Source organism: Notothenia rossii, assembly GCF_949606895.1.
Source record: "Notothenia rossii genome assembly, chromosome: 4".
Taxonomy (NCBI): domain Eukaryota; kingdom Metazoa; phylum Chordata; class Actinopteri; order Perciformes; family Nototheniidae; genus Notothenia; species Notothenia rossii.
In genome coordinates, this window is record NC_136902.1 from 33653634 (window position 1) to 33666822 (window position 13189).

Consider the following 13189-nt stretch of genomic DNA (forward strand, 5'->3'; position numbering starts at 1 on the left):
CTTTGACATGGCATGGGAAAAGGGGCCTTCTGCCTTTTACAAAACAGGGCTAAAGAACTGCAGGTCAGAATGGGAATTTCTCAGAGGCTGAAAGAATTTCCCGCAAACACAGCAGACTGGGGTGTCTCGAGGGGGTTGATGGCAGGAGGCCAGACATCTAACATTCTCTTTGTGCATAGCCGGGAAGTTGACTGTATGTGTACAGCCTTTTATATTTCTGTGTTTGTATGAATTGAAATCCCAAAGTGTATAAACAGCAACAAGGGAGGTTTCACAGGTTACAAAATGAAGTCAGATGGGATAGAAGTCTATGAGAAAATGACCCTTCTTCACACTTGATTTACTACTTTAGTAAACATTTTGTTGTAAGAATATTTTCCTTAGCTCAAATTAGCATCCAAATTAAAATCATATTTAACACACATTAACAACCAAACTAGCTAGTGCTATGTTTAGCTGGTTACCTTACTAGGGTCTACACTATCGTCCAATTATTGTCACATTTGGACCCAAAAAAAGTAAATGGTCACTGCCAAAATGCCAAACTTGTGCCACAAACCAATGGGTCAATTCACTGTCACAACGTCCACTTTTTTCATTCAGTATACTGTATAGATACATCAATTTAACTATGGAACAGAGCCGGACTAGCTGTTGCCAGATATTTTCAGAATTGATACTAAGTTAAGCTAAGCTAATAAAGATCCATCTTATCTATCTAACTTGTGGCTTTTAGCTTCACATCAATTATACAGACATGATAGTTGTGTTAACAAACTCCCCCTAACTATCAAAAAGGAAGAAAATTAGCACATAAGTTATGTGGAATAAATAATAATAATGTAATAATGCATAACTGTGATTGTAATGATTGTTTTGTTCTTTCGCACAAAGCTAAAAAAGAGTCACAAGCATAATGGTACATTTTTTGTTCATTGTTTTTTATTGGTCCAAAGGGTTTCCCAGACCCCAGTGCTTAATTTACAGCTTTTTCACTGGATTTGACGTCCTTGCTCTCTGACACAATTTTGCCGTCCACCAAAGTCTGAGTGACCGTCACCACTTTGGTCTGGACCATCTTCAAGTCAACTGCATCCTCTGGCCTGGAAAAGGGAACAGAATAGTTCAATCAACCCAGGGTTGTTATTTGGTATAACTATCAAACATGACCTAGCTTCTATAATTTAACATTTCATTGAGTGATGCGCTATATCTACTTATAGATTTTTTCAATCTAAATTATTTAATTTTTTCCTTTTTTTGTCTGTTTACGTCTTGCTCTGTGAAGCACTTTGAGCTGCGTAGTTGTATGAAGGGTGCTATATAAGTAAAGATGAGTATGTATTGAAATTAGATCCTTTTGGTCACCATGTTGGTATCAAATATGTCATTTCTCTTGAAGTGATCTGGTTTTGCATGCTGTCATGGAGCAGTAAAATAAGGGATGGGAGTATTGTATGCTACCTATGGACAGCTTTTACTTTCCATATCAATGTCGCTTCATGTTTGCATGAAGCTAATTTGAATCAAATTTGCAAAACCATCCATGACATGAACAAAGCTCTAATATTGGTCAACGTTCTGCCTCCTCTCCTCATACTCACTGGTAGCCTGCCTCGCCGTCCAGCAGCCTTCTGTATTCGGCGATCTCGGCCTCCAGTTTCACCTTGATGTTGAGCAGGTGCTCGTACTCTCTAGTGCTATGCTGGATGTCGGTGCGGATCAGAGTGAGCTCCTCCTGCAGCCTCACAATGATCACGTTGTACTTCTCCATTTCCATGTTGTAACGAATTTCGATGTCCCGCAGCGTGGCCTCCAGGGAAGCTTTCTGTGAACAAAAAGGTTGATCATGCCTTTGACTGATGCAGTAGAGAATGAATTACTTAGCTTCATGCTAAGAGTTGGATAAAGAGATTGTCTCTATGATAATGATGCACTAATTATGTAAACAAGCACATAGTTTTCACCAGACTAAGTTGAGACTGCAGTTCAATGTCCAGTCCCTGACACCTTCTCCGAGTTTCAGAAATCACAACTGTGGCTTCCTTCAGAGCTGATGAGCTCTCAGTTACTTGAACCTGCACTTCTGTGATCTGGAAACACAACACAAATGAATCTAATATACACCACAAGCACCGCAAGCCAACTCAAAATATATTTGACAAATATCGTGATTGAATAATAACCTGAGATTCATGCCAGGTTTTGAGCTCCTCCTGGTTCTTCAGTGCTATCTTCTCATAGCTAGCCCTCATTTCCGCCATGATCTTACCCAGGTCCTGTCCTTTAGGAGCGTCAACATCAACACGGACGCCAACCTGGGTGATCTGGGCTCGCAACTCGGCAACATCCTGTTGAGGGGGAAAAGTCAGGGAGTGATTTCCTGAACAAGGTCAGTGGGGTCCTGTGCTAGGAGATTGATGGAAAAACGGATTGTCATAATGGTGAGGTACTGAATTATATATTTTTTTGTAAGGCCATATATTTTTTGATCAGTGTCCCTCACCAACTTATGGTTCTTCCTCAGGTTGATCAGCTCCTCCTTCAGAGACTCGATGTCGCTCTCCAAGTGGAAACACATTACATTGGTGTCATCCAGAAGCTTCCTCAGTCTGGCCACATCGGCGTCCACCGCCTGACGCATGGACATTTCATACTCCATCCTATCCAGACATACTTTATATCAGATATATTGACCCTTGATAGAGAGCCTGTTTCATTTACTTAACAAAGCCGAACACTCACTTGACTCTGAAGTCGTCTGAAGCCAGTCTGGCGTTGTCAAGAGAGATATTAAGATGTGCGTTTCCCTTGATCATGTCAAATATCTGCAATACAGGAAGTTGTTCAGTGTGGGAAATACAAACATATACTCATTGAAACGTTGTGTTTTCCTTTTTTTCCACAGTCAGTTAGATTGAGTGATTCTCACTTTGATATACTATGCAGATCACATAACTGCCTCGTTAACACACTGTAAGTCCTAAAATAACAAAGAAGGTTATCTCTCATTGCTCCACAGGGAGGTGGAGATAAGACTGAGACTGTGAGTCAGTTTGAGAGATCAATAAACGCTTTGAAGAGCCGGTAGTATAATGATAAAAGCCTTTACTTTTGACTTTTTCCCCAACATGATGTGCAGTTGTGGAGGGTATTGGAAGGGAAGAGTATTGGACAGAGGATTGAGATCTTAGTCAAATATAATTCCGCAAGAATTATTTCAGAAACGTACATTTTATTGGACAGTTTTGAACATTAGTTAGAGCCTATAAAAAGAAAATGTGTGCACAAGCTTGGAAACCCCATATCCACTTACTTGGAGATGTGTTTTAAACCATAACACTAAGGAAGACACAGCTTTATCACTAGCTTGATATTAAGAAAACTTTGTGCTGTCACATTTAGTTTTCCATTTGGTAGTCTAAATAGGACACATCAAGTAACTAAGACCGACTGATTGACTCACCTTGGCCCTCAGATCAGCGATGATGGCGTTGTACTTGCTGAAGTCCTTCCCCTCCATAGGGCCTTTCTTCTCGATGGTCTCCCTGATCTTGATCTCCAGGGTGCTGTTGGCCTTCTCCAGATCCCTCACCGTCTCCAGGTAGGAAGCCAGGCGGTCGTTCAGGTGCTGCATGGTTGCCTTCTCATTCGTGATAGCCAGGGATCCAGAACTCGACCCAGAAGACGTGGATTGGTAGTCATGCCCACCCCCGAAGCTGCTGCCAACCCGTGTGCCGTAGGCCGTGGAGATCCTGATCCCATGGCCGCCTGCTCCTCCACTGACACTGTGGGCATAGGACCTGTCCATCTGAACAGGTCTTGAAAAGGGTGTCAAATGACCTCCAAGAACTTGAGAACTCTGGCGTCTATAAAGGGGCTCCATTGCTAGAAGAAGTGAGTTGATGAGTTAGAAGAAGAAGCTCTGGTGCGTCCTGGCACAGAGGGGTTCGGCAGCTGAGAGTGAAAGACGGAGACCAGCCACCAGGTCTTATATATCGGTCTGCAAGGCAATATGTCTTCCTGCCACTCCTCTACTATCTATATAACATTTTACCTTTAGACTTTTTCCTAGACTTTGACCAAAAACACCCGATATGAACATCCAGCTGACATGATAGTGTCTAGTAAACGTATCTATGATAACTGTGATATCAACAGCAGCTTAAAGCATAATGCCGGCCATGTTCAATATCTCTCTGGAGTTTATCCAGCAGGGAAATTGTCTTTATCAGTTATAAATTATATCACTTTATCTTATTCCTCCAATATTATTTTTTGCATTTTTGCGTTTACTTGACAGAGGACAGTGTCCCAGGTCTGAATTAAACCTTGGTAGTAGCTTCTTGTCTACAAAGGAACTTTGGAGTCTCACTCGTTGTCCAGATACTATTTAAAACACATTAGTGGCCATTGTCCGTGTTGTCAGTATCCATATGAGTGCATTCTGGGGACTACCTTTGATTGCAGATTAATTCCAATTTTGTAAATGGTATACACATTTACTCAAAATGTCAATATTAATCATGATTCAGTAAAGTTTTCGCAAAACTACAGTTTCAAGCATGTGTTTTTACTTAAGATGTATATCTTGGAGTCAACAAGCTTGGATACCAACCCAGTCTCACAAAAAAACGTGTAATAACGACGTTGGTCCACAACTTGGGACCTAGTATTTCTACAAAAACGCATCTGAAATTGTAAGATCCCTACGTTTTTTTTTACCATTCATTCCAATGGCTGGCGTCTATGTCACGTGATCTTGAAATTTCTCCCTTCAGAAAAAAAAAACATGGCCGATCTCCATTTTATTCTCGGTGGAAAATGCCTATTTTAAGGTTAGTTTGACCATTAAAATGCGTTTTGATGTAATTTGATGCGAGAAATATGAGTTGTTATTTCAGATTATGTGTGCAGTGGATGTACATGATCTTTAGTTTGCTAGTTATTACGAAGATTACTTCAGGAAATTGTGTCCATACAACGTTTTCATTGTTACCAAGGTGGTTGCTAGGGACGCTGCTATCGACATTATTTCTGTTATGTTGTGTAACTGTTTAATGGTGTTATCTTTATTGCTACCCCCTTCCCCGTCAATGTATAGTGTTGGTCCACAGCGCAAACGTATTAGTTTAACAAAATCCGCCAAACTAACCTTAAAATAGGCCAGCCAGTGGAATGAATGATGAAAAAAAACGTAGGGATCTTACAATTTCAGAGGCGTTTTTGTAGAACTGGGTGAGACTGGGTTGTGGATACTGGTGGTAGATATGTAAGGAACTATTCTGTTTATGGAATTTGTTGACACTGAGACGCATGTAGTATGACACCAGCCTTGTTTTCAAGCCAAAGAGGACACAGTGAAACGGGATTCAGTTGGAGTATCAGAAGTAATAAATAAGGCCTATCTTGCGCTTAACCATTGAGCGGCACTTTATAATAGTACAAGGAAGATTTTTACAACTATCACAACCACATTTATTCTATCCTTTATCTCAATGATCCCAGTAGAATGACCTTGTTCAGGCTATAACATCATCTAAAATGAATTAGGGATCAATGTTTCAAAATGGTAAGGCACCATATCAAGTTTGGCACTTTGCAGTGATTTTAAAGCTATTAGTACACCTAAAAAGTGGTGAGGATTGAGACTGCGAGCTAAAGTTAAAAATGTAATAAAGGATTAAAGATGTAATGGTCACCATACATTAACCATTAAGTCACAGGGTTATTTGTTCCTATGTATTTATAGTGTCATACATGTTATAATTCTCAAAGGGTCCTTTTGCTTTTGGGAGTAAATGAGGTAATATATCTGACATATTCTTTTTTGTTTTATACAAAACACCATGATCACACCAAGAACATTTCACCAATGGACTTTATTGAAATGTCTGAACATCACAGCGCAACAGACAGACAAAACTGGACAGAAAGAAAACCAAAGATGATGACATAAAAAATGTTTTACATTTATTTGGACTCTTTTATTAATAAAAAATATTCAATGTCTTCAATTGGTTTGTCTTTGAACAAAAAGCTCAAATTGTTCCAATTGTTTTTCCAAAAAAAGCTCTAATTTTTCCAATTGTTTTAAACCTTGCAGGTCAACACTCAACACATAAATAAATCATGATGAAATAAATAATAGATGATGTTGTTTCCCTTCAATCCAGTTTTGATTTCATCAGCCTGTGGAACAGCTGCGTACCCAGAAAGTCGAATAGAATGGCAGCGTCTAACGCAACATTTACGGTTAGTGCTGTAAGATGAAAGCAGATCAAATGTAGCCAATCATAGGTTAGTGTTTTGATGCAGGGTTAGTGATTGTTGGGAGTGTCATGTGGTTGCTTCTGGTATTCAAAGGTTCTTGGTTTCTGTGCTGGAGGAAACCACCTTCCCGTCCACCAGGGTCTGTGTGACGGTCATGACTTTGGTATTCACGGTTTTCTGGTCTTCCAAAGCATCCTGGAGCCTAAACGGACATATCAAGAAACAAATTAATCGTCAGCAGAAGTTTAAGTTGACACATTTTTAAGTATGAACCTTGCCTCTCCAGGTTGCTTACGTATGCACATATATAATATTTTTTTCTTGGTTTTGTCAATATAGAATCAGTTAGCTACGCACGTGAAGTCTTCCCCATCCAGCAGGCGTCTGTATGTAGCGATCTCGGCCTCCAGCTTCATCTTCATGTTGAGCAGGGCCTCGTATTCCTGCGACTGATGCTGGATGCTGTTACGCAGCTGTGTGAGCTCGGCTTCCAGACCCAGGAGGATGGTGTTGAGAGCCTCAATCTCCATGTTGTAACGCATCTCTGTGTCCCTCAGCGTGCCCTCCAGAGACCCTTTCTGTGAAGGGAAAGCAAAGAATGGGTTAATATCTTACAGTGAAGCCAACTCACTAGCGACAGCTCCATAGTGAGAGGTCACCGGAGTGTGAAGCTTGTGTCAACAAGAGAGACTTGAAGTGAGAGTGCTGAGCAAGCCATGGCAGTGTGTGTTGGGGTCAAGGAAGCGTGTGCTGACTGTGTGCTTCTCACCATGCTCCTCTGGGACTCCAGTTCGATCTCCAGGGTTTGCATCTGTCGACGCAGGTCGTTCACCTCTGTTTGGGCTCCCTTCAGGGCCTCTGTGTTCTGGACTACCTGGCTCTGCACTTCTGTTATCTGAAAAAAGGATCAAGAATGAAAGATAAGCAGGAGTCAATTCAGGGTGTAGTATGGGCCATTACACTTTAGAGCTGATCCAAATCAAAGGGCGGATACTCGCATTGTGTTTCACTTTTGTGACATTGTAATTAGAAACACTCCCAACTCTGGATATGGGACCATCCAAAGAGCCTTTGAATGCACCTTTGGCCTTGGGAGTGGTATGAACTCTTTCTAGTTCCTTGTTAATGGTTTACCTGAGATTCGTGCCATGTTTTGAGTTCTTCCTGGTTTTTCTTTGCCATGTTCTCGTACTTTGCTCTTATTTCTGCCATGAGCTGAGCCAGGTCCTGTCCTTTGGGAGCGTCGACGTCCACGCGGACTCCTGATTGTGCAATCTGGTTACGGAGCTCCATAACTTCCTAAAAATATGCAAATTGATAGAAGAGTTAATAGACACAATCACAAATATTGTGCGCTTCAAACAGTTCAAGTGGGTAGACTACAGCTTAAATCATGTGGATTCTACTACTACAGACTTTTTTCATTTAGCTGTGACCTAGCTTTGACTCCGAGCCTCTTCCAACCGTAATTACATTATGGTCAGGTAAATATACAGGGGGTGCATCTAAATGTCTCTTTGAGACTTAATTTCTTCAGTAAACAAATGGTTGCCTTGTGGCTTATCCACTTAAATTATAGTCATTTGAATTCCTTGGTGTGTTTTTACTTTGCCAAATATGGATGGGAACCATTTTTAACGATGAGGCTTCCCACAGAATTCACACCCAGATATTTAAGATTTCTTATCAAACCTCCCTCCTCCCACTGATTTTTTTTCTTCTGACACTTTTATTGAAGAACACCCTGCAGCCTGCCTGGATGTCCTGGTTAAAGTTATGGCCTAGTCTGTAACATGCATACGTTCCCAACAGGTGGTGATGATGTTGATATAAGTAAATATTGATTCAGTTCTTTAAAAGGTTGTGGCTGTTCGCTGTGATGGTCCAGAGGTCTTTTCTTTGTTGGGGACTCATTACACTTTGTTGAAAGCAGCACGACAATGTCAACACTAAGCAGTTAATGGCAAAGCCCTGAAATCAGGTTGTTAGAGCAAATTTCTTATGTCATTGTTTTTGCTTTTTTCGCTGGTTTAAAGGGTCTAACTGGAAAAATGTGATGTTAGCATCACGAACTAATTTCTTAGCAACTTTTGTTGTTGATCTTTTAAGTCAAACTAAGATATTTTCCTCATCCTAATCAAGATTTGTTGACTAAACATAACCACATCTGGTTTCAGATTAGATTTAAAGCTGTGACCATTATCAGCAAAACATGTTTCCCACGAGTCATAATTGAAATATATTTGCAGGGTTAGGGTTGGATTTCTTTATATTATGAAAAAACACTTTCGAGTTGAGGTTTGGATCTGGTTAGGGTCAGGGTTAGGATTGGGATTACCATACTCACATTTGCATGGTTCTTCTTGAGGTGGATGAGCTCCTCCTTCAGGGTTTCAATCTCACTCTCAAGGTTCATGCGGCTCATGTTGGTGTCGTCGATGAGCTTCCTCAGACCAATGATGTCCGCCTCCACAGACTGGCGGATAGCCAACTCAGACTCGTATCTACACAGGGCAGGGCAAATTGAATTACTCAGTGAACTAAGTTGCTGAATGGGCCTATAATTTTGTCATCAACTATTTATATTCAAGGTATCTTTCCTTTCCATTTACATGGTCAATATTTGTTCAGCATACAATATTCTATACTATATTTTCCAGCTGTGTTTGCTATGACATTAGCTTTATTACACAACGGAAACATCTCCCCGGCTATGATGCAAAGGTGATGATTTATGACTACAAGACAGATCATGTATACATCCAAGAACCTATTCAGCGGTAAAGCAGGGTGTGCCCGCAGCAGTCTGGGTTAGGGTTTCCTGTCTCAGAGGGACTTACTTCACTCTGAAGTCATCGGCCGCCAGGCGAGCGTTGTCGATGTTGAGAACCAGACGAGCGTTATCAGAGGTGGAATCAAACACCTGAGACAAAAGAAAGAGGGGATTTAGATTGTGAGCTAAGGTACGGTGGCCCTGAAGTGCAAGTCAAAACAACATTTCACAAAACACTACAGCATTTCAGAAAACGCTACAGCATTTCAGGAAACACCACAACATTTCACAAAACGCCACAGCATTTAAACTTTTACGGAAAGGGTATTCCTTTAGGGAGAACACTTATTTTTTTTTGATTGGACAGAGCCAGCCGGATTTTGCTGCCAGTCAAGAAATGACGCTTCATGATTGGTAACATCGCAACATGTCCCAAAACATCAGCCTAGCTGTTAGCACACACACCTCATATATGTTCAGAAACTGGACAAAATTTAAACAAGTACAAACCACAGACTGTCTGTGTCATGGTGAATACAGTCGCTGCTTTATTTCTGCCCGTATGACGTTGTTGTGAGTTTGGACGGAGCAGCTACAGGTTAGTTTATCCTGATCGATCCGATCTCCATTCAGAAAACATTTGCATGGACATAAGCCCCGCCCCCTCTCCAGCGCGTCTTGTTTGAATGACACAGCTGACAGCCACGGTGAAACCTGAAACTCGAGCGATTAGAGCGATGTGAATATTCGGGGCTTATCTCCATGTAAATACTATGGTAGACTACAACAACATGAACATATTTTACCGTAATTGTAATACACGTTTCAAAATGATGCCGAAGTAACAACATACTGATACCGGTTAGTAAAAACCATGAATTAATGCTTTAACAAGTCTGCAGACAAGATGGCAGGCGAAAAACCTTTTAAAATGCGTGTTTTCTGAATGGAGATCGGATCGATCAGGATAATCTAACCTGTAGCTGCTCCGTCGAAACTCACAACAACTTCATACAGACAGAAATAAAGCACTGACTGTATTGGCCATAACGAGGGGTTACGTATTGTAACCCTTGTTATATAAGCACAGGCGGAGCCCTCTGCTCGGGGCACTGTCTGTCCTATACCGCTCGCTGAAGAGAGGTGTAGGATGACGTTCAGGAGGCGAGGCCTCCTTTTATACGGTGAGATGCGTGCGCATTCAGGTAGGCCCGCCCCGGGGCCGGCTACGTCTATAGAAGTCTCAGTAGGTGAATGCTTGCATGATAAGGTAGTACCCATAGAGTCCAGTAGAGGGCTCCGCCAGTGCTTATATTACAAGGGTTACCATATATAACCCCTCGTTTTTTGAAATGCTTTAGTGTTTTGTGAAATGCAGTAGTGTTTTGTGAAATGTTGTTTTGACTTGCATTTCAGGGCCACCGTACTAAGGATACGCAGACATAAATGTCCAATTATTACTCTGAAGAGATTTCACTACTTTAACATATTGTGAAAGTGACGTTTGACAGAAAAAACGACATAGATTCAACCAAGTCTGAATTCTAAAATGTTTTTATGCCAGGAAAAAAGGGTCAATATCTCTGTAAAAATGGGGACAGTGTCAGCGGGCCGCTTCAGATAAACCAGATGGTTGCAGTATTTGCTTTATGTGTCACGGTCTGGTAGATAAGGGCAGGGAAGGGTGGCAGGGGAGGCATCCAGGTGACAAAGTCTACCAGCCAATCGGTGGCTGCCAGGGAGCAACCGTCCTCTCAGAGAAGGAACAGGATCCATCCAGTCAACAGGGACGAGACAGGTGATTTGCATGAGGTAGATGGGGTGGGTGGTGGTTGTGTGTGTGCGTGCATGCGTGTGTGTTTGCATGGATAGTTGACTGTGCGTGCTTTACGAGACTTGGCTGTTTTTACATTGACGTGAGAGTCTGTGTTTTATCAGATGGGGGTTGAGGGCTTCCAGTTATTTGAGTGATTTTTGCATCACATCAAAAGACAAATTTGCCTTTTTTGACCCCGGGCTGTGTGGATAAACTCAGGCCCTCAGCTGTTAGTAGAGTAAACAGTTGAGAAGGAAAAAACCTTGGGAAATAGTTGCCAAACTCCTTCTTCATTTTTTTCGATTCCATTTGTTTGTGTAACCATTTGACGTCTATAGTGTTATCTGCTCAGTCCCACAAGGAAAACATGTAAAAAAAAACATGCTCTACGTGGGTATGTACACTTTTCCACACAGAGGACATATACAAATAATATTTTCTGATGTTGAACTGATACAGTTAGAAACGGGATTATCATTGGGCCCGAATGGAATATTCCATTTGAAAACTGCACTTTTCTTTGTCTGAATATGGAAACAGTAGCCTTGAATGAAATTTGCAAATCAGTGGGGGAAAAACCTTGAATGAATAATGCAATCTTAACTTTGAGATCTTTAGCCGGATGTGTTTTGATCGGGTGTTTCAGGAAAGTGTGAAATGATTTGCCTTATCAGATTAATTACATATAAAACACAGAACATAAAGAACCCCAACTTGAAAGATCCTATTCCCAAGTGAGTTTCCTTATCCTTATCAGCTTCTATTCTGTGTATACACAGTAGTAATGACTGTACTACTTGTCCAGTCCCATTGTGCTATTACTGAGACACTGTTTGTGTTACACCGAAAGGAAAAGGTAGTTAAAGTCATGACGTATGGGCCTGTATGTTGGCCCTTTATGGTCTGTAAAGTCCCTGGACTCTGTTGTTTTTCTCTGCTTTCCTGTCCCTCTGACCCCTGATGCTCCAACATTCCTCCACCATACTGTTTCCGGTTCAGCCCTGGGACCCCCAGAGCGGCAGTGGGCACTAATCCAAGCAGTAACCATAATGGGTTTTGTTTTTAGGTCAGAGGGTGCCAATTTGATTGTTTAAAACACATTTTCAAGATGTATTGTGCCCTAAAAATGTTTTTCTACCAATCATACATCGTATCATGTCATCAACTTCAATTAATTCCCTCTTTCCATTGAAACTCCTCTCTTTAATTCACCACTTAATAAATGAACACATGCCCTCCTCACCTTCTTCCTGAGGTCGTCCAGGACGGCCTGGTACTTGCTGTAGTCTCTGAAGTCGGGTCCGCTCTTCTCCATGGCCTCCTTGATCTTAATCTCCAGCTGGTGGTTGGTCTGCTCCAGGTTCCTCACCGTCTCCAGGTAGTTGCCCAGACGGTCGTTCAGGTTCTGCATGGCAAACTTCTCATTGCCCATGACGTGGCCACTGTTCCCGCTCACCTGCATGTTGCTGGAAAAGCCCCCAGCTCCTGAGCCCACTCCCATCCCAGATCCCATCCCTGATCCCAATCGAGTGCTGCTGCTGGAGGAGATGCTGATGCGGCCCCCTCCGGCCCCACCATGGATAGATGAGGCCCTGTAGACAGGACCAGATGTACGGCTCATTGACATGGCAGGAGGTCGGCTGCTGTTGGAGCTGCGCACAGAGTATGTAGACTGCCTGGAGGTTTGCATGGTGCTGGAGGAGTGTGAGACTCAGTGAGAGAGGCTGTGAGTACGAGAGAGCGGCACAGGCTGAGGAGGCAGAAATGTGAGCTTACAGACACAAGGCAGTAGCAGAAGAAACTCTGTTTAACTATATAGACCCTGTGGGCCCTCAGGTCCGCCCCTCAAACCACTCCCCCTCACCCTGAGTCACCTCCCTCTTTTCCACTGTCCCAAACCGCAGACTCACAGCATTTCGTTGTCCTCCACAACCTTCCTTAGCTGGAAAGAAGGAAAAAAACTTAAAATACTTTTTTTTGTTAGACATGAATAATATTAATTATTGCTCTCTTTTTAAGTCTAGAATATCATTTTCTCTTTTGTTATTTAAATTCCACTGAGGATTTAGAAAATAATACATTTATTTTTCTATGTGTATTAATAGTTTTTTGTACAACAATTGAGATCTGAGGCACTTAAGCCTATATTTTATAAACCACAGACACTTACTGGTGGTAAATAAGTAAAATAATGGTAAATTCTATTCACAAAAACATTAAGTTACAGCATCTAGATTTCCTAGGTATAAAGTTTGTAGGGCTGATACAATATCAGATTTTCACTACACAATTAGCCTAGTTAGAAAAATCACAACTTTATCATATTT

At 41.7% G+C, this 13189-nt stretch overlaps 2 protein-coding genes across 2 annotated transcripts; both read right to left on the reverse strand.

The window, feature by feature from the left end:
- Positions 1-920: 920 nt before the first annotated feature.
- LOC307036905 (keratin, type I cytoskeletal 18-like) lies at positions 921-3985 on the reverse strand. The gene is made up of 7 exons (XM_079677533.1): positions 3467-3985; positions 2746-2828; positions 2507-2663; positions 2187-2351; positions 1968-2093; positions 1605-1828; positions 921-1103 (listed from the first exon to the last, which is right to left on the reverse strand). The coding sequence occupies exons 1-7, from the start codon at positions 3884-3886 to the stop codon at positions 977-979; spliced, it is 1302 nt and encodes a 433-aa protein (XP_079533659.1). The 5' UTR covers positions 3887-3985; the 3' UTR covers positions 921-976.
- Positions 3986-5863: 1878 nt separating this feature from the next.
- LOC307036904 (keratin, type I cytoskeletal 18-like) lies at positions 5864-12666 on the reverse strand. Its single transcript, XM_079677532.1, has 7 exons — positions 12106-12666; positions 9114-9196; positions 8621-8777; positions 7408-7572; positions 7043-7168; positions 6631-6851; positions 5864-6475 (listed from the first exon to the last, which is right to left on the reverse strand). The coding sequence occupies exons 1-7, from the start codon at positions 12550-12552 to the stop codon at positions 6361-6363; spliced, it is 1314 nt and encodes a 437-aa protein (XP_079533658.1). The 5' UTR covers positions 12553-12666; the 3' UTR covers positions 5864-6360.
- Between the last annotated feature and the right edge of the window lie 523 nt (positions 12667-13189).